Source organism: Gymnogyps californianus, chromosome 6 (genome assembly GCF_018139145.2).
Source record: "Gymnogyps californianus isolate 813 chromosome 6, ASM1813914v2, whole genome shotgun sequence".
NCBI lineage: Eukaryota > Metazoa > Chordata > Aves > Accipitriformes > Cathartidae > Gymnogyps > Gymnogyps californianus.
The window spans coordinates 17,838,799-17,861,513 of record NC_059476.1 but is presented as its reverse complement, the minus strand read 5'-3'; the positions used below and the strand labels follow the sequence as shown (position 1 = coordinate 17,861,513).

Here is a 22,715-nt window from a genome sequence, read left to right as displayed (position 1 = left end):
TGTGGAGCTGACTTGAATATTAAGGAAAACTGCTGAGCTAAAGCTGACAGTGATTTGAAGAACAGCTTATATGTGGTGTACAGGGTTTAGCTGGTCGTTTATGATAGCAATGGACTGGTATAGTATTATGTTGCTACTTAGGCTGTTAATACTCTTTACAGTATTGATCAGAATATGTAATTGAGAGTTTCTGAGGAAATAACTTCAAATAAATGTTACAGCATTTTACTGTAATTTGGAAGACCCTTTCTGTCACAAACAAGATAATTTTCTAACTTTTTTTTTTGGCTATTACCCAGTTCTTGTTGCAAATGAAATAAGAATGTTGCAAACATTATCATTTCTTCCATTCAACAAAATTGCTCAGCATGAAATCACTGTTGCAGAAACACTTGCACAGACATGGTTCTGTTCATTTCCTTTGAAAGTGCCTAGTTCTTTCCTGCCAGTGTACTATTTATATACCTAGCAAAGGTCAATGTCCTTTTGAGTCAATAAAGCCAGTTACTCTAGGTCCAGATTCCAGACTTGAAAAAAGGTCAGAAGAAAGTGTGCTGAAATAATTAATTTCTGATTAAATTCTGAATTCAGTAAATTCACTCAGGCAAAATATTCTGAGAATTTTACTTATTGGTCTACTTTGCATTTATATTTTATTAAGCTGCTAGTAACTTATACCTGAATATTGAACATTATGGAACAAGGTTTTGAAATTCTGTAGTATTACAGCCAAGAATTATTCTTGGCTGAATGAAATCTGTGACTACTTTACAATCAATTGAATTTTTCTCCTCTGGCTGTTAAACAGTCCAGGATTTTACCTTCTATGTAACAGTTGTAGCACTGTCACACTCCAGTACTTCGAGCTTAAAGATTTTTTCTCTTTGTAATGGGGTTTATACAAGAAAAAGGTGTAGTTCTTCATAGTTTGAGTGACAGTAACTCAGAATGATTTTAATATCTGGCTGTAAGGAATTGTTCAAGGTTTCAGCAAAGATTGATTAATAAGCAAATCCGCAAACATGCAAACTACCTGGGATTTGGAATAAAAATTTCTGTTCCTCTTCTGAGAAGGCACATGCTGGTAGGAGACAGGTAGTTGGAGGTACCTTAATCAGGACTGCGGTTGTTAGAGACAGAATTACCATGCCACTTCTACTTGGTCAAACTCAACTGTTGTCAAATAATAGTTCTACATTGCCAGTACAGTGGGAGTTAAATCAGACCCAGTGTAGAGGATACCTCCTTAGAGTAAAAATATGGCATCAATATCAGAATAGTCAGAAAGAAATCTTTGAACTATGTATGCATGTGTGTGCATGTTTTGATTATAGCTGTAATTACATGTTTGACTATGCATGCACACTGAGGCTACTAGAGTTTTCACTCAGGAACATGCATTTTATGGTACTTATAAATTATTTGTTTGCTATATCTAAAAGGAGTGATTCTGCTACTTATCCAAGCTTTCTCTTTGCTGCTTAAACAAAAGTTCATTGTACTATATCACAATTTGTCCATTCCTCCAGCTATGTGTAATCTGCAACATTTAATCCCTTTTCCATTGCCACACAATCATCACTTCAGCAATTGCATTTGGTCTTCCTAGATGTTTATGCATATTGTTCATCTGTATTCAAGGAAATATTCAAATGGCCTCACATATTTTCAAATCACTTGGGGATGTCTGTCTAGAAGCTGTCCTCCCTGCATTTCCCAAAAGAAGAATGCAGAGAAGATGATGCTTAATTTAACATGTAATGAATTCCCATATTTCTTTCCACAAATAAAGGACTTGTCATTTTTTTATATCAGCTTTCAGCATTTTAGCTAGTATCCAGCTTGCTGTACGAATGAATTTCAGCTGGATTGCTTTTAATCTGAGCTCTTTGGAAGGAAGGGAGAGTTATATCCTCTGATATTTTGTGCGCACTCTCCACATGCTATCTAAGGCCCACTCCATGTAGTTCTGGTCTGAGATTACTTTTACTGATTTTCCTAGCTTTCTGTATCAAAATACAACTATACAATAAAATGGTCAGGAAAGTGAGAGTTTAAAAATCTTACCTGTTTTATGGTGAATATTGGTTGCATAGCAATTCCCAATGGACTGATTTTTTTTGCTGTCTTTCTTGATAGCAATCATTCTTAGGAAGCTATGTCACAGCTATGCGTTTTTTCTCATTCAATATAAAGGCTGCAAATGGTATGGGTAAAACAGCCATTAACATTTTTTAAAACCATTTCAATCTATCAACTCTGAATCTTAATATTATCATAAATGTACTGTTTTAGTAAATACAATCCACTTTCATCAAACAGACGAACTCGAAACATTAGCCAATATCCAGTGTTTAAGAGTTCATATGCCTTCCTCCACAATCAATATTTTCCCACAATTTTAACAGGAGTAAAAGGTTCAGTCAAATAGAAAGAAGCCTGAAATGTCTATGCCAAATCTGTTTCTGTTCTCCATTATTTGCCCCCACTTCATTATGTTATATGTTATGGCAGTCAAATGAGTGTATGATTTGAAGATTTATTATGTAATTAATTATATGCAATTAATTTACTTCATTCCAGGAACCCCACATAAATTTATGCTTCTTTATTATTTAATATAGTTGATCAGATGTTGGAAATGAGCACCTGTTAGTTGTAAGTCTCCCAGGTTCTTAAATATATATGCTTGACTTCATGCAAGTGATTAATGCCTCTGATATCAGTGGCAGTGTTCTCATGTGTAAAGTTCAGTATGTGTGTGTAAACACTGAAGGATTTAGCACACGTGCAACCTCATTCAACACTTATAATGCTATCATTATGCCAACAAGAATTTTGTCTGAATAAGGAATAGATAGGATTTGCCTAATAAATGGAGACTTGGCTATGCTGTGACTGTTACGAAATGAAAAAAAAAAATTATTTGGAAATTTTCCACCTGTTTTTTGAGAAACAGAAATAGAAGTTGGCCAGCTTGTCTCCAGTCCAGGCTCTGAGAGTGCAGAGCCAGTGGGCCACAGTCATCTCTGATGATCTTTCTGAGCAGCTATTGAAAACCTTTTTCTTCTTCTGAATATTAAGTGCCTTCTTCCCCAAAAAGAGTGTTCAAGTGTCCTTCCTAAGATGATTTGGAGAGTTGATTGAATTACAGAATATGGCAGCTGTGAAGAAAGAGTGTTTTAGACTGCCCTGGAAAGCCTGATACTAAACTGGATTCCTGGTCCAAAATTTCTAGCCAACAAAGCAAAGTTCACTTTGCATTTCTAATCAGAAGTCAGGCAAATCATTTGTTATTTAGCCGACAAGGACAGATCCGAGGTAAATCTTTCAACCTGAGAACTGTTTTCACACAGAAGTGAAGTCAGAGTTTTGCTTGAGAAGGGTTTGTAAAAACTGTTATAATCCCACTTTGAATGAAGTGTGAACTTCTGAATACACAAAAATGCAGTCTGTAAAGCAAAACATCACGGTGACCCATCACCAAATAACCTAAATAAACCAAAGACCAATCTAGTACAGTGTTCAAGGTTTTAAAGTCAGAAGTCATTTTTATGATCATCTAGTACTGCAGGTAGGCCATTCAGTTAATCACTTTAACGGTTTGAAGGACTTCACAGAAGACTTTTGTCCAAGGATTTATCCTATTCATTCTGGTTTATTCCACAGCAGGGTAACAGTTGGATTGTCAAATGAGAGAACACTTTTACGTCTATTAGAATATGATTCTAGGAACTTGAAAACTAACAGGTACATTTTAAAGAGCTGTCAGTGAGAAAGAATAAGTGAAGTGCACCCAAGAAGAAAAGGATCTAATACAGAGCCTGTAAAATCAAGCTAAGAAAAAATTCCAGGGAAACAAAAAAATACCTAGATCTGTGTGTTCCTACTTATCATTCCCATGGTCTCTGAATGCTAAGCAGACAAGAGTGAGAATGTCACTGCAATAGAGCATAAAATATTTTTTTAAATAAAAGATCCATATTGTGAAAAAAAGGGAGGAATCATATTGTAGGGCAAAATTATAAAGATTATAAAATTATAAATTATTATTATTATTATAAATTATAAAAATTATAAAGATTATAAGCAAGCTTAGCTGGAAATTACAGGGCTGTGTGTATGTACTGTGAGTAATGGCAGACTTGGATACATCTGACCATAGCTGAAGAAAGGGGCTGCTCTTGGAGAAGGGCCCTCACAACTGAAGGGAGCTGATAGAGAAGATGGTGGTGAACAAATCCAGGACTTAGACTGCAACTTTTCAAAGGAGAAACGCCTTTCCTTGGTTAGCAGGGAAAGCCCAGCATATTTTAGCAACGCTGAGAAGTGAGTAATATTTCTATGCACAATACAATGTCAATAGTAAAGGTAATAATAAATCATTTTTATGACAGATCCATCCAAAGGTATTGTGCTGTCTGTGATTTTACTTTGATGCTTATTTTTCCTAGAAATATGCCTGAACAGGAGATGCAGTTACTCTTATTGGCTGTTGATGTTCACTTTGTATTTCATGTGCTTCAAGGGCTTGCAAGGTTAAGAAAAGCTTACACTTTTACCTTATGCAAGCACACACGTGGAAATACAGTATTGTCTTCTGTATCCACTTGAACTCTGTATAAGCACAAAGATTGTTAAATGGTTTTCAGGGTTTTGACATGTAACTCATTGCTGCAAAAAAATGGTTTAAGCTCCTCTATTAGTGAAGTTTTGTGAGTGGTAGAGAAATGTCAGTCCATCTTTCCTTAACTAAAGTCAGTTTATCAGAATTGTTATTGATATAGCTTAGCCATTATATAATATCCTGGGATTTCAAAATACTCTGCACAGATACTACTCTAAAATGACTAATCATGCAGACGTTGCCTTTGTAGAGTAAGACAATATGATTATCCTTTGCCATACAGTCATAATGATAGTTGTGTTTGATGACTTGGAATCTAGATTTTGTATTAAAATAATAACAGCGAAAAAGAAAATTCCAACAACCTTAAAGATAATTAATTGACTACTAAGAAACACTTACCAGCTTTATACAAGTTTAGTCAGCCAAGAATTGAACACAGTTAATTAACAGTGCTCTGTCTTTTATAGTCTTCAGGCTTGAATAAATTGTTAGGACAAAACCTAAGCTGCAATTTCAGTTCTGCAAGGTGCTGGTTTTCTTATCGCTCCAGCTCAACAAGGATCTTGGTTTAGATTTAAAGAAAAGAAACAGAAGATGTAAGCAGATCTGAATAGCAAATACAAAACTTGAATCCATGTCCTTTCCTGTTCAAAGCCTCAGAAACCTGAACTCCCCAGTCATGTGTCTGATTGCTCTGCTCCTTGGGGCACCTACACTTTTGCTTTGTAACAGCCCCAGCATTTCCAGGTATAAGCAAATAATTTCCCAGATCCTGCTTGTGCCCAGTTGGAATCTACAAACTAGACAGATTACCACTCTCATTTCATAGGAGGCTTAGAAAATAAACAAGCTCTGAGCAACTCTCATACACATTAAGAGAATGTATATTATTTTTTCTAAAATGTCATTGCCGCTGTTTTTTTTTTTAAAAGAATACTCAAATTTTATATAAAAGCCTTGTGATTAGAGTACATAGGCAATGGCATGCCAGAATCAAATCCCTACATCTCCCACCACCCATTTGTGTGCTAAAATCACTAGCCTGGGTGGATTTATGCCACCCTGCAGTATAAAATGGGAGATTTGTAGAGCCAGGAAGAGGGAGTGTGATGTAGCGTACTGACTAGGATGCCCATTTAGAGAGGAGAACTCTTAAGACTCTGCTCCCTGCACCAGCACTGGCTCTGTATTTTGTATTTAACAGCCAGTGGATGACAAATAACTTGGCTGCGAAAACATCAAACAGTGTTCTCCTTCCTGGCTGAGTGGTTTTAATCCAATAGCTAATAACAAGTAAGTAAATAACCTGTGGACACTGGCATGGACCCAAAGGCTACCTCCGAACTCGGGTCCTGGAACTGTACCCCAGTGGAAGGCAGAAGGAGAGGACACTGAGGAGGTGCCTCCTGTGAAGCAGGAACATTGACAATATTCCTAACTGAGAAAAATAAGGCAATAGAAAGATGAGGAATCGCTGCACCAGTCACTGGGCTACCAAATGCAAGACAAAACTAGGCACTGATAGCATCAATTTGGTGTTTGTTTTTCAAACAAAGTGTTTGTTTTCATTTTAAGTGAATGATGCTTAGTTAACCCCCTTCAGTCTCTGGATCATGGTGGAGCCTATCTGTAGCCCTGTGTAAGGAGCCTGCTCTCTTGAATGTGATGAGGTTTGAAAAAGACTGCAGCCTGCAGCGTTCCTCTTGGTGAGCTTCAGGAATGAACAAGAGAGTGAGGTTTCATCTCTGAGGTGCTTAATCAGGTGATGAATTCTGGCTTTTCATGTCCAGTTTGAAGACCAGATGTCTGGCACCATGGTGTTTAACTTGTATATAATCAAGTCCTGTATCATATCTCGTCTTTAGGTATATAGTTAGCTTCAGCTTCAGTGAACTGTTGATGTGCATATAGAGTTAATTGTTGGTAAACAAATACATATGTTTATGTACTTCCTCAGCTGGGGACAGAGCACCTTGGCACTATCCCATCCTATGTGCCCTTTATGTAATTTTATGAATACCCATGGTTGTATGTTTGTACGTATACGCACACAAATATATAAATATATGTAAATATATATGTGAAAAGTCCTACTCTGCTGAAATCAATGCCCATGTTCCCTTCAGCTTCAATAGAATGATGGTCTGAATCTATGTGCACTTTACTGCATCTTTTTGCATGATTTACAAGCCGTGAGCAATATATATTATACAGCTTTTTAATTTACTAGATTGTTTTTCTATTTTAAGGAAGGTAATAAATTTTTCTAGGATTAAATACATTATTTGGTAAAGAGTACGAGTGGAAATTAGACTAAATGTTCCAGTAACAGCCTGACAAATTCTGTCAGAAATTAATCCAATGTGAATTAGTTCAAAGAGAAGCTGAAATGGAACTCTGACAATAACAATGATTTTATATTGTGTGCTTTTATATGAGATTTAAACACTCTAACTTCACAAATAAAAAGCATTTCAATAAATGGTCTCGGACCTGGGAAATAGAAGACCAGTGAAATACCTTGGATTTCCTGGGATTTTACGGCTGGATTGATGCAGGATTTTGTAGATGTGGTTAACCTAAACTATGCATGTGTTGAGTACCAGAGGAAGAATCAGGAATCAGCTCCTGATTCCATCAGCTTCCAATTTCTTCCTTTGATTTTTTTAAAAATAATTTTAGGCAAGTTTTCTAATGCTACTTTCTACATCTCTAAGATAGGAATAGTAAATTCTTTCCCTTTGACAAAACATTTTGAGACATGTAAGTAAAAAGTGCTATGTAAGACCTTTGGATTATTATGGCAATTTAAGAGATAATGAATGTCATCCTACAAAATAAATCAGAAAGTCTTACATGGAATACTAAATGTTTTTTAACTTCTTGAGTTTGAATTGCTATTCGGTTTCTAAGCCTAGACTGATGCTTTGTTTGAAGCTTCTTTTGAAATCATTTCTACCTGTTTAAGCAGTTTTGACTTTGCTGCAGACACAGCACAATAGTTGCATTATAGTGAGTTAGACTGCTTGTCAAATGTAAAACCTAGATTTTCATTTCCTTACATCTTGCTGCTAACACTGTTCAACTATCCATCAGTTAGATGATTTCCTGTCACGCAAATGGCAGTTGACATGTCTGCCAATCAGTTCTGTTCCTAGAAATTTCCAAGATTAAGAAATAGGATTCAGTTTTATGCACTATTTTAAGAGAATGAACAATTTCATGAAATACAAAAAAGCAAATCTTTTGTTTTGTACAATTCCCATCTTCACTGCTTGTTTAACAATTCACAAGTTCTCTGAATACTGGACACAGTGTTGAACTGAAACACACCTGAGCTATAACATCACGTACCCTTGTGAAGATCAGCAAGAGCAGACTTTTCCCATGAACACATGAAAAAGATTTGGAGATGTGCTACACTTAGGTGCCACTACTCCAGATTTCGGGTGCTTACTCCACCTCCTGCATACTGCACCTAGTTGCAGAAATATCTCCTCTGCTCCTTTCTCCTTAGGCTGGCCTGATTACAGCCAATAAATAGATGTGTATGCAGTCCCTGTTGCAGTATTTAGACCAAAATGAAAACCTTGTATTGGTTCCGCAATCCTCAGATGAAGTGCACTCTAAAATAAATTTTCAGATGTTCTCAAACATTTTATAGTTCTGATGGGAAACATTCTGATAGCATGCTTTTGCCTGTTTTCCAGTGACAGCTCCATCTTAATCTGACTTAAGTTTAACACATTTGGTAAGTGGATGAAAGGCAAGCTGAATGCTTAGACTTAAATGAAGAAAAACAAGAGGTTATGACATCATTTTTCATTAAGAACATTTACAATTAAACTTTGTGCATATGGATTTAATTGTGAAATCCTTAGTGGGTGTAATAAACAAGCTTTAGTCACGTTAAGGCTGAACTGTTCTCAAAAAAAAATCAAGCTCAATCTCTGCAAAAAGCATTGTTATATTTTAAAAGAGAAGAAATGTAAAATACTCAGAGATTTTATGTCTGCCGTTAAAAGAAACAATAAAATTATTCATAATCACAGTTTTGTTCATTAAAGTGTTCATCAAAAGCTAAAGAAGAATATTTAAGCCTGCAGTAGTCAGACTGGCAAGTTTATCTGCTGCTACTGCACTGGATTCATAATATGTACCACGGTATTTTGATTATACTTTTTATCCAAAGATGACTGAAACCTTCTTTTCTGGGACTTAAGGGGAAGAAAGAGAGAGATTTAACATCAGCAAATGGATCTGCAGTACCTAGTTGAACAACAGAGAAAATACATCAAAAAGCTTAAATTATTGCTTAACAAAGAACACTGACAGACCCGATAAAAGAAATAGAAGATTCCATTTTGATTATGTTTCAAGAAACATTGCTCTCACTTTATGCTGCAAACTCTTTTTATAATGCAGCAAAAATTTTCTCTTCGAATGTAGTGTGAAATTCAACAGGAACTTTACTCTTTTAGTCTTCTTGTTGTTTATTGCTTCTAGGGGTAAGAAGATTGGACATGATATAGATTTTTTGATCACCAGTCCAGGACTAAGAGAAGATGATGAACTTCTGCATAAAGTTGTTGACTTATGGAAAAAGCAGGTATGAACTAAATAACATTTGGCCAAAAAAGACATATTCTAACAGTACTGAATTACACCTACGTGGTGCTTAAAGAATGTTGACTCCTTTGTACAGATGACTGCAATATTTTGAAATTGGATATTGCTCTATTTGGTTATTAATCACGATGATCTAGGTGCATCCTCAAGCTCTGAATGCTAAAGTTGAAGGCTATATCAGAAGTACTGGACACACATTCTGTTGTATCTTACCCTAAGAATATGCAGCTAGTCAGAGGTAAGAAATCAAGCTAGGTGGAGTTTTGAGTGACACAGCAAAACTGTTCTTATACTTTGAAACAAAACTATATTTGTTTAATTTCTCCTTGAGATGGGAGTAGGTTCTCCCAAGGGGAATTATTTCAGTGAGCTCCAGCTTTAAGCGTAGTAGATTTGGGTGACCTCATGGTGTGAGGTGAGCAAGTCTGAAAGCTTAGGTACCAAAGCCCTGGAATCCTGGCTTCCTTTCAGCCCACAGATTAGCATTTTTCCCGGCTTCCATTGGAATATTGTCAAAATTGCCATAGTCTTCCATGATGTCTGGGTTTGGAAGAACGCACACATTTCACAGAGGAATTGTTTGTCTAAGGGTTTTGCTATTTTTCTATTCAGCTTTCTTCAGTTTCAAGCAGCTTTAAAGTTGGAAAAGTCTGAATTATAACAGGTGCAGGTACCTCAAAATATTCCTGGGTCAGAAATATAGTATGTTGGGAATAATAAGCTTTTGTTTCTTCTTCTACCTTTCTAGCCAGCTAAGATATTTTTCAACATTTACTACCTGTACTGTTCAAAGGAATTGAGTACATTTCAACAAGTAAAAGGCCAACACTCTGTCTGAGGTGAATCACCAAATGCCCCACTGCTAACTCAAGTCAGCTTTCAGTGCAGATAGATAGCCTGGAGAGAACGCTTTTGAATTGATTCTTGAACTATGTACTTTAATTAATGTGTAATGGGTTAACACGTGAAAGACATTAAAAACATCTAACCAGACACAAGCTCATCTGACTGTATAAAATTACCTGTTTCAAGGTGGTCAAAACCTTTCAACTGGCTTTAATGGAAGGGCTTCAAACTTGTTTTGTTCCTGGTAAAATACAACCTTAGCTGAATTCCTCTTCCTTCAGTTGACTTTTGGTCTTTGAAATGTTAACAGATTATTATTAATTTTTTAGATTTCTGTGACTTCCATCCTAATTCTCTACAGAATCATATGTATTGAAGTAGATTGCTAGCAGGTATAATTTATCATACTCCAATGAAAAGCAATGAAGCTGTGGCAATTAATGAGTGCTGAGGAGCTACTCTATTTTTATCTTTTTATTATTTATGTAAAGTTTCTTTCTCAGTCATTCTACTCCCTTTATTCTGAGAAAAGTTGCATTTCTTCTTGGAAGCTGTCCTTTTACCTTAAGCAGACTTGAACCTCCAGGAAGCCATGTGTGGGTCCTCCAAAAATCATGTTTATTATCACACGGCAGAAAGGAAAAGTGACGACAGGCTGAGGCTAGAGCCTGCCCCGAGTGCAGCCTTTCATTCTTTCTCCCATTCCATCACACTCCACTTACATTAATGAGAACAATGGCTGTGATCTGAGAAGTCTGGCAACTGCTGAAGATTTTCAGGTCACTCTGAGCTGCTTTCATTAGGTTGAATTGAAAGGAAAGAAATAGAAAATAAATTGTTCTTGCTGACTTTTTTTTTAAGGATAAAATTTGGCAGAAGTGAGTGCAGGGAGAGTATGGGAGGTCAAGGGTGGCCAAGAGTTTGATGAAAATATTAGGATTCCTCTAGGAATCCCAGCGTGAAGAAAATGTCAGAAGGGGAGATGCACAATGGCCGTAGAAATCAAACCCAAACAAGCTGGGGATTGTTTAAAGCTATAGACAAATATTTTCTGTGTTCTGTTTGTCCTCCAGAATTTTTATGGCTTATACTACTAGCTATACTGCCTCTCTGCTGTGGCAGTTGTAATATACAGGTTTTTACTGGCACTACTAAAAAGCTGCCAGCAAAATCAAAATGCAAAAAAGAAAGAGAGGAATTATACTCCTCTTGCCTTTTTATTACCTTTGATTTCTAAGGGGGAGGGGAGGACACAAAAAACCCCAAACCTCAGGCACTTTTATACTTTTTGACAGTACACTTGTCATCTGCTTCACAGCTTTCCACTTTTGTGCTGCTGCTTCAAAGCCCAAATTCATCAAAGAACATCACTGAGGTCACGATGTTGACTTCCTTTCGGTAGCTCTTAGCAATGTTTAACTTCTAAACTATGGACCTCAGCCTTATTTAAATAGTTTAAAAGGGCCCTTTTCTTAGCTGAAAAGCTTAATGTAACAAGATACTTCCATTGAAAACTGTTGAAAACTAAATGGTTAAATCAACACCCTCATGCTCTTTGATGCAGCCTCACCAGGGATAAATGGGCCGAGGAACAGAGAACATAAAGTCTCCATTGAGCTTCAAAGTAGAGCCGCAAAACAGAAAAGCTGCAATGCAGCACACAGGTTACGGTTTTAATAGTTCCAAAAAGCTTCATGAAGGAAGTAAGAAATTACTTCTGTGGGTTAGAGCTTGGAAGTCCGTGGGCAAACATGCTGAGCCATCTGTGTTGATGCAGCTTCATTCACATACTGTGTAAAGACATTTTCATTTTTTGTTAAAATCCTATATAGCTATATTTAGCACTGTTCCTGTTGTTACATGTGTACTTTCAACAAAGGAAGAGATACCGTTACTACAGGCATTCCTGCACTCTTCATTTTTTCCCTTTGTATTCATGTAAGTATAAAGTTGCATTTTTCTTTTGGCTTTTAGGAAAATGAGGAATGTAGATGCCTACCTGTGTTTACTTATTTTAGTATATTAGTGGTCTGGTTTAGACTCTATTATTCACCCTTGCTGAGGTGAACAGGTCAGGAAGGAGAAGGCTTGATGTCCCATTAAGGTGAATGGTGAGGAGCAAGTAACCAGTCTCACTTTTTCATTGCTGGAAACAGTTTTTTGTAAACAGGGTTTACAGAACAGCAGCACAGTCATTATTGAGTGACAGCTGGATTTTAGCAGCAACAAAACCTGTTTCTAAGACAAGACACAGAAATGGTTAAGAGGCCGGAACAAAGAGCTTATTTTTTTCAGGTGAACACTCTGCCCATAAGGATGCAGAGCTCCTTTGTGAACACATATTGTCTCACCTTTTGACTCAATGCATTATGAATTTTTTGTTGCATTCTGGCTCAGCTTCAGCAGGAGCTGAGGACATTCTTACCTAAAATAAGTTATTGCTTTGTGGTTAGAGCACTGGACATGAGAGAACTTGGCTTAAATCACTTTAGGCAGAGGACGGGGCTGAATCTGATTGTCTTGCTTGTGAGGTTATTGCATAAACTAGGCAGAAGCGTTCCATTTCCTGCTATGTTTTAAGTGAAGATCCAGGCAGCAGTGGCATTTCTTATGACATCTGATCTTTCTGGTGTGTATTGTATGTGGGTAAGTATGTATGTGTATGTCCCTATCTATCTGTCTATCAATTTATCTTGCTCACCAGTGCAAATCCTCATGGGATAGAGAGAGGGAAACATCTTCATTCCTGGACTCCAGTGCTAGTCCGTCCATTGCTGTCAAAACCAGGCTGTTGATGGCACGCCCAGAATTAGAGCATTCTGACATACAGGGAACTTCAAGACGAAAAAGGGACCAAGGCAGCTGTGTGGTTATGCAGCAGCTGCAAAGTTTTGTATTGTTGATCAAGCCTTTGATGCCATTTGCTAATGATTCCTCACCCTAACGGGCCTGACGGCTCCCAGGCATCAGTTCCTTGAGCTGTTCCACTTTATAGAATTCCATCTGTCTCAACTAGGTAGAAATGTTTCTGAACTAACATGCCTACATCCTATATTGGATTAGCTATAGGTATTTCACTGAAAAAAAATCCAGTTTCACTTTATTAAACCATCTCAGAAGGAAATGAAGAGCAACAACATATATACATTTCAGAAGAACGTACTGGATTACATTTTCACGTGGTATAAAATGTTCCTACTTAGCTTTAACAGAATTAATCCAGCTACCAACAATTATGAATAATGACAGCTTGTAACATTAAAAACAGGATAGGATTTAATTTAATTAAAAATGACAAAGAATGCTAATGACCATATGTGGATTGATTTTTCAGCTATTGATTTCATATTTTTCTAAAAATTCACACTTTTCCTCAGTTTCATCATGGATTTACTCCAATATCAATGCAATCGATGTGCCAGCACTCAGTCTATTTAAGTAGAAGTGCATAATCATTCTAAAAAGGGAAAATTGTTATGGGTATTAACATAACTGCCCTAAAAACATACATTTGGTTTTGATGGAGTTGTAAATTTGAGAAATGAAAATGCCCACATTTTAAAACTTGATTGTGTAAACAAGGTCTACAGCACTTTATGGTTTATAGATCAAGCTGAAATTTGCAAAGAACTGCAGATTCCCTGACACAGAGTAATGAGAAGGCTGCTGTTTTGCTGCTAGTAGTAGCCAAAACTTCACACAATCTTCATAGCTGACTGCCCCTTCAGGCAATACTTTTTCAAAATGTACAGAAGTGCTATTTCAGCTTTACTTTGTGGGGTGATGGTGATGTCCGGTGCCTAATCAATTAGGTTAATTGGAAACATTATCCCAATGGATACAACCCAGGCTTTGGCTCCTATTTAAAGGTGATATCCTGACTTTGAATCAGATTTCAACTGCTTGTTGAACTCAGCACTTGTGTAATTGTTGCCTAATTGCATTTTTTTAAAGTTGAAGTAGATATTTACAGTAGTCTACATACTCTCATGCTCTTCCTATTAGCTTTAGAAATTGCCCAGCCAACAAACCATGAAAAAACACTAGAGAATAACCCAGAGAGAGGTAGTCCTAAAATATCTTTCTAGTCACACTTGCTAACTGTGGCCATCTGCAAATACTTAAAATGTATTCAAGGAGAAGACACGGCCTAGTCAGCAAGGGAAAACAACAGTAGGAAGGCTCCAATACTGATTTGTTGTAACTTCTTCATGATTGCTCGATGTTAAATCTCAGGGACCCCAAGGAGTGTTCCCTTGAAGTTCCTAAATATGAAAATAGGATGAGGAAAAAAAAAAGAGTGGAGACCCATCTTTAAACGCTATGGTTTAACAGGCAGAATTTCTACTCTTCATGCAGCTGAGAGATCTCAAAGGGAGGACCTTTAGTAAGTGTGGCATCCAGGAAGACTTTAGGAAAAGAGAATTTCTGCATTTTTAATGTGGGCAATACAGCAAAGACTGACATGTCAAATCTACCCTGTTTTCATTTACGACTGTATATTCCTGTAATGAGTAGCAAGCTGGAAAAAATTACTCTGAAAACTAAGTAAAGCTGATGTAGAAGAGATCATCTATAAGATGATAACAGAGCTAAGTGTTAGAATGAAAATATTGATGAAGCAGAGGATACAATGTATGACTAAAAGTTAAAAATAAACGTCTTAAAAAGCCTGAGCATTTTACGTCAAGGCCATTTTATCTATTACAGACACACAGGTAATACACGATTATATCTCCTCAAGAGCTTACAGGCTAAAAATCCAAGTATGGGGTACTGGTGGCCATGTGTGACTGTCCCCAGAACTCGCTGAGACAAAACACTCCCTAGGTGCTCGTCTGCTTGCCTGTGAAACCACTGCAGGCTGTGATGTCTTGCTGGATTTCTGAAGTGATCAGAAACAAAAATCATACTAAGACTTCCCACCTACAGTAGGAATTCCATTCCTTTTGTAGTCCATCTAAAGATGGGCTTTAATTCCTGATTTCTTGCACCAAAACTGAGGAGATTTCAACTTCATTTGAACAAAGAGGACACAAACACTGATACAGACTGTGGCAAAAGTGCAAAACTGGTGATCTGAGCACACTGTCTACAAACACCATACGGATACTGGAAATGTAGGTACTTGGAACTATAAAATAAGACTTTACCAAAACTTAATCTAGTTAGGATTCTGCCTAGGGAAATAAATTATTTAGATTCATCCTGGGATATGCTATATAATGCCCCAAATCTCAAAGAACAAAAAGGAAAATGAAGCAAAAAATGAGAAAGCACTGATGAAGTAGCTAGAAGATTTTTATAGAGAATGGGAAGAACGTCAGTGCTTAATCAAAGCTTGAAGTCGTCAATTAATGGTCAATGATCAATGAGAATAAAGCATTTTTTAGCATTAAAAGCAACAAAATTAACCTAAATGCAGGCATAGTTTCATCAAAAAGAGTGAGATAATAAGCAGTTATGCATTAGCATTCAACAGCTGTTTTGAGTCTATATTTGGAAATAGCAAGCATCAGTGCCTTGTGATGTTGGGGTAAAATAAAGAAAAAATTACTATCTGTTTTAAAGATGGATGTGAGAAAACACCTGCTAAAATTAAGCATTTTCAAATCAGCAGACTTGGAAACTAGTAATCCAACAGAATGAGCTACATAAGGAGTTTTCTCATATTAGTTTATAATAAATCATCAAAATCAGGAAAAATTCCAAAGAAATGAAAGAATGTCAATGCAAGTCAAATAGTTATCATTAAAAAGGTTGGCCCAGTGACCCAAAAAACAGCCTGTGACTGATTCCCAGTAAAATAATGGGATTGTTAATTTGGAACTATCATCAACAAAAACCTGGAGGCTGAAAATATAATAATACCTATCAGTATCTCTTCATGGAAATCGTATCTTGTCATGTGTTTTTTGTTACACTTTTTTTGGTCAAAATTATAGCTCTGAGCGATAAAAGTAATTTTATTGCTGTAAAGTATTCTCTAAGGTATTTAACATATTATTATGTAAAGTTACCACACTTGCACTATACAAAAGAAATAATCAAAACCTGGTGTTTAATATGGATGTTCCAAAAATCAGTTCATCGTCACCTGTGTTCATAAGAGGTCTGACCTGGAGACCATTGTAGTTAACCATTGACAGCCATTGAATAAAACCACTTCTATACACTCTCAGTTCAATATTGCAATTTAAAAAAAAACAACCCAAACCTAATATGATTCTTTACTATATATTAAGGGATATGTTAACTAAAAGTCAGGAGGCATTCTTGACCATGCTTTTTTATGGTGAGACTAGTATAGGAATTCGTAGTCCAGAGGAAGGAGAAAGTGTAAACATTTGAGGGACTTCAAAGGGGAGACAAAAAATTGATCCAAAGACCTAAAGAAATCCTGATGATGGAAATTTTAAGAAACTGAGTCTATTCATCTCATTTGTGAGAAATCTGAGAAGTGGGTTTCATCAATGTGTAGGTTTAAAGAAATGTAAAAGGAGATATGAAAAGACATGTGACAGTTGTAGGCTTGTTGATCTTGAAGATGAAAACTAATGAGCTTATCTAGTCAGAACATGAAGTTAGTAAGTTCAGCTTAGTAGTTTTTCTTCTAGTAATAACAATTAAACACCTGATAGACTATGAAGAAAGTGGTTTATGCACTATTGTTGCTAATAACAAAGTTAAATTTCCTTTGCAAAGGCAAATCTCAGAAGTCTCTACTTTCTGTGGAATCAGGAGCTCAGAGGAGGCAGTCACAGTGGTCTCCTATATTTTATGAATCTATAAAAGCTAAATTAATAGTGAGCGTACCAGGACTTAGGCACACATCTAAGTGTTTTCATCATCTGGAACTGCTCTCAGAAAGTGGAATCTTTTTGCCAGCTGAGCCCTTCTGCTAGAGATGGCTTCAGTGACACTGAGCATTGTTTTATTATTATGTATCAAGCTCCATTTCTATTCTGAAGACTCAAAGATGACTGAAGGAAGCAGTGTGATGGACAGTATCTGCTTTATTTCTTTGTTATTGTGTATTTGACGTTTTGTGTTCTTTAAAAAGGATGTGCTGGGCAGCAGAGAGAGGGAGGCTGCTCCTTATCTTGTCCCAGGTGCTGTGCTTTGGGTGATGAGAGGTTTTCTGGCTGGTGAGGGAAGATTGCACTTTACCTGAGGACAGCTCAACATGCAGAGCTCTAAGAAGCTTTGGGAGTGCAGAGTAAGTCTGAGACGTCCAGGAAATCAGTAGCCTTGGAAGCTGCCTAGAAGGGCAAAGAACAGGCACAGAGACAGGCTGGAGGAATGACAGAAAGATGATTTTCCTAAGGGCCTAGAAGGATAGAGCAGAGTTCACTGCAACCCCATGAGCTGTTGAAAGGTTGCTGGCTACGGAGCAAGGCTGGAAGAAAGCACTACCTCTTTCCACTCAACCCTTCCTACAGTGCTGGATTAGAAGGAATTAATTTACCACGCTCTATTACTCCCATTTTTCTCACTCTGAAAGTTCTTTATTATAAAAAGAAAATCTTGTCTATGTTTTAATAAAATCTGGCTCCTGACGATCTACAGTTTTTTGGTGCACTCCCTTCAAACAAAAGCCATTGGCATCTCTCTGGAGACTCCAGACCTTGACACAAGAAAATCTCACACAACAGACGCAGTCCAAATGCTCTGTTTGGCATCTGTCAGCAAGACTGTGCTCTGGACTAATCTGTTTTTCTAGATGTCTGTCACATGGGAAAGCATCAATCCCTACTCAGAAATTTATGTTGACATAACTACAAAAGGCTTAGGAGGAAAGGATGGAGGGGAAGAATTGCAAATATTGTCTCTTTAGTACAGGGCAGGACTTCACCACTATCAGATGACTACCACTGCAGATTTCCCTCAAAGGATCTGCTAGTATTTTTCCAAAAGCCGCAGCTGTTTCATGTCTCTGCTTAGCCCACGTTTGGCCTGGCACAGTTCTGTGTTTACTGACACAGCGTTTTACATGAATTTTTAAGACAACTGTCTAGAAACTCTGGAATTACAGTAAAACCAGCCAGCAATTCAATGTGAGCAATGTTTTCTCTTTAGGGCTTACTCCTATATTGTGATCTCATTGAATCAACATTTGTAAAGGAACAGCTACCAAGCAGAAGAGTTGATGCCATGGATAATTTTCAGAAGTGTTTTGCAATTTTAAAATTATATCAGCCAAGAGTAGACAACAGCAGTTACAACATGTCAAAAATGCGTGATATGGCAGAAGTCAAAGACTGGAAGGCAATCCGTGTGGATCTGGTCATAACCCCCTTTGAGCAATATGCATATGCTCTGTTAGGCTGGACAGGCTCCAGGGTAAGTAACCACAGCAGTCTATGTTTTCTTAGCATTGCTAACCTATTTTTGCTGTTGCAGGATCATTCAGCATTCGTGGATTTTTAAAAAATGTTCCTTCTCTCCACACATCACATTTCATGCTGTCATCAACCCGTGATCATAGGTTGGAGCTGATGAACTCTTCACTGACATTTATAGATGTCTCTCTAGAGGAGTTAACATCTATTTTCCTCGAAGCTTAGTGTTTAGGTTCATGGACTGAAAAGCTAGATTTTCAGTCATTTGCGTTGTCTTTTTACATCATACTAGTGTTAACAAGCAATTTAAACGGTTACTGAGTAGAGAGATGATTTAGAAAGCATCACGGAATTTTACAGAAAATTAAACATTTGAGGAAGAGATGTTCTGAATTGGAACTTAATTTGTTTTGTAGGAAATTGAAAACAATTTGACATCTTTATTTTTGGATTAGATAAAATGTTTTGTTTCAGTTGTATTTTAATTGAGTGTTTTAAATCGTAAAATATTGGAAAATTTTAAAATTTACACATTAGTTTTGAACTAGAACAAAATGTGTTTTGATTGATATTTTAATAAGCTAAGAAAACTTGAAATGATAGCTACTTTCACAGTAGACACTGTAGTCAGTGGGTATACTATAATATAGTACAATATTTTCAAAATAAAAAATTCTATCTAAATGCAAACTCAAAACTCAAATGATTAATCTCTCTCCAGACAGAATTATTTTTTAATCTGTTCTATGTGCTTGCCTTCTGATGTTCATTTTCTTAGGGAGTGATTACATGGTATAACAGAGAGCTCCTGAGCCTGCTCGGAATGATCTTTTTGATGTGCTAGAAGCAGTACAGGTGCATTGCCACTCTGTTCTACTCAGGTTAATTGGAAGCAGGATGTTTTAGACCAGGCAAAATGTTGCAATTGATGTGTTCTCCTGCTGAGCTGATGAGTTACTTCAGTCACTTTTCTTTTCTGAGATAATAAAATGTATTTATTTGGACTTTGAATTAAGTTCTGCAGACTTTGGGACCCTTCTTATCCTTGAAGTGTTTGGCTGCCTAAAAGCCCTTCTCTCAACTCTGTAGGGGGGTGTCTACACTAAAAATGTACGTTGTGAGGCCCTTTGGTTGAGTAGGCAATGACTCCATCTTTCTCTGCCTCACTCAGCTCCTACTCCCTGTTGAGATAATTCTCCTACAGACAGTGGGAGCCCATCATAGGCTTACTTTCTTGTACAGTGCCCAACTATTCTCAGACTAACCAACTGAAATGATGGACCATTGCCTATCAAAACATTGTCCTTTCAGACGATCCATTTTTTCAGACTCTAGTCTTTTAATAGAGGTAATTTTTATATGTTAGTTTATTATTTGGTGTTGGAACTCTTATACAAGGGATAACAATTTTGGTTTGTCAGAATTGCTGATATTTGCTCTACCTTTTACAGCAATTTGGACGTGATTTGCGGAGGTATGCTACTCATGAAAGGAAGATGATATTGGATAACCATGCCTTATATGACAGGAGAAAGGTATTGTTTATTCTCAGAAATAAAGCTATCGTGTTTTTATTTCTGAGTCTGCATTTTCAGTTTATTTTTGATATTCAAGTATATAGAATATTTTAGCTTGATTCTCTATCTATTATGTGGTAAAATAGTCCCACCTTCACAAGATTTAGTTTCACTGACAGAGCCTGATTAAATCTGAACAAGTAAGTCTGGAAATCTTTTTTGGCATTGCTGAACTAATTTCTGAAATTTAACAAGAAATATACATTAGACAATGGTGTTTGGAAGGAACTGTATAACCTTCACAAAACTGAGAACAAATCTGCAATTATTTGAAAAAATGTATTTTACTGTCCTGTTTCAGAATGAAAGGTCATTTCTGTGTCCCAGGCACAATTTCAACAGGGATTGTGCTGACATTTCGAAGGAAGAAGGGATATTGAGTGGTACAGGCTCAGCTAGAAGGCCTGAGGAAGTTTTTGTAGGGTATGATACTAAGTGTAGATCAGGGATCATCCTGCTTTTAAAGCTGTGCATTCAGAAGTCTGTGTGGAGTTCTGTTTAGTCAGGCTTGCCAGCCTTGGTAGTAATTGGTAGTATTTCTGGTCTAAATGCTCTTGGCTGCAGTTACACTGATCTCTGCATTTATCTGACTTAATGTCTGTATTTGTATTAGGCCATTTTAATAATAAGCAAAAATCAATATTGAAGATGTTTATTGATGTCATTATAGGGGAAGGTAAAAGTACGACGTCAAGATTTTACATTAATCTTTCCTATATATTCTTTATAGAACGGAGACTGCTTTTAGCATCTCTGTTTACATGCAGCATTGTCTCATTGTTTGTGAGATGCAGCAGTGATCTAAGCCCTCGCTCCATTTCAGATGTCTTCATATGTGCTTGTCAGGCTCAGATGCTATAGTATCCTCAGTTCACATAGAAACCCGGGGAAATGATCAGACTAATGATCCATTTAGTCAAATATCCTGTCTCCAACAATTGTCAATACTAGATGCTTCAGAAGAAAATATAAAATTGCATAATAGATAAATATGCTATCAAATGTCTAAGGGGGGAAGTTTGTTCATGAACTCAGGGATGATGTCAGTGTCTTTCTGCCTGTCTTTTATATTTTGAAAGCATTCAAAACATAAATTCTTTGCCTCAACATAATACAGCAAATATTATCTGCAAGTTAATATGTGCTCTGTTAAAAAGCTTTTTGGGTGTAAACAAGTAACTGCACTAGGGCAATACAAAGAATTTAAGAAATACCGGTGTTATTTTTTGCGTGCAGCAAAATTTGCCTGCCTGGTGTACAAGTGCATATCATTATATCTGCTGCTTTTACCCTGAACCCTGAGGCATTCGGTGATGCAAAATGGACACTGTTCTTTCATGAACAGCATCAATCAGTATTATTTTTTATTTATTGTGTTTAGGCTTTATATCTGATGTACCATTCAAATCCTTCTGGGAAAGAAAATGTGAGTTTCCATGTGTATTTCACTGGACTAGCCAGGATGTTTCACAGATAAATGATGAGTTTATCTTCACAATGCCCTCTGGGAAGAAAGATGCTCTTGTCTTCCCAAATTTTCAAGTAAAGAACTGAGGCAAAGAAAGATTTAAGGCCCTAAAAATCCATTGATTTGAAGGGCCCCCTGTTTGCAGTGTCTGGCCTGAATTTTCTCCTGTTGAGTGTCTGCCTCAGGACTTTGAAAAATAAATGGAAATGTGTATATCCATGACATGTTTTCCAAAGCCATCAGCTGTAGCTGTAACTGAATCTCCAGACCTTCTACATGTCTGAGTTTCAACTTAGATTTCCTCACTGCACTGCCCAAAACCAAAGAAACAGAATTAGTGAGAGGACTAGGAAGCAAGACTTACAAAATTTTCCTTATTACTTATTATAATGCAGGAATTCTATGACAAGGAAAAGGGAAAAAAAACCCCAACCAAACCTTCAGGGCAAATTTCAACTCTCTTGACCATGAAGTCCTTAATCTAGGACTTCCATATATCAAATGAAGGACATGGATGGATCAATTGTCCCTTTCGGGGGGGACTCTGCTTTCGAATGTCTGTCCGTCATCATCCCCCCTCCATAATATCTAAGTGTCCCTTTTCTCATTTAATCCCAAACACAGCCAGTTTACTTCCAAATTTTATTTTCTCCTGCAAAACACAGACTTACTACAGATTTCAAAACAAGAAGTCATGTTAATCTGTTGACACAACAGAGTACTGTTCTTGTCTCTGCTGCATTCTCAGAAGTAGCTAAACTACATTAGCTGAAATTTTCCACAAAGAAAGAAAATTCTAAGGGAGATATGTGATATGAAAAATCTCAGACGAGGCAGCACTGCAGTTATAATCTACTTAAAACAGGGTCTTTTATCAAGTAGTGTCATTCTAACAAGAAGCAGGGAGACACCGCCCCACCCCCTCCAAGTATTCTACTATTTATAATCTGATGTGTTAAATTCAAATAATTTTTTTCTTATTTTTAACTTTGCAATTTTGTATTAGGTTATTCCCATAAAGGGCATTTTGAATAAAAAGCCTTCCACACTGCCACCCAGTGTGTAATAAAGTCAAGAATGTGCGTAATACAGCAGTGGTGTCTGTAACTGTGAAACCTGAGGTGATGACCCATAGTGGAAGAGAAGTCTGCAGTAAGTTGTGTGGCTGCCAAGGTTGATTAATTTTTAGGGTCATCAGGTTAGTAAGCTTAAAATCAGTGATG

The 22,715-nt window shown here is 36.9% G+C and overlaps 1 protein-coding gene across 1 annotated transcript in view; it reads left to right on the top strand.

Annotated features, from left to right (window-relative positions):
• The window catches only part of DNTT (DNA nucleotidylexotransferase), a 95,485-nt gene that overhangs the window by 50,950 nt on the left and 21,820 nt on the right, over positions 1-22,715 (top strand). The window contains exons 8-10 of the mRNA XM_050899214.1: positions 9,137-9,239; positions 18,185-18,448; positions 19,899-19,982. Of these exons, the coding sequence (XP_050755171.1) occupies positions 9,137-9,239; positions 18,185-18,448; positions 19,899-19,982 (451 nt within the window). The remainder of the gene's footprint in view (positions 1-9,136; positions 9,240-18,184; positions 18,449-19,898; positions 19,983-22,715) is intronic.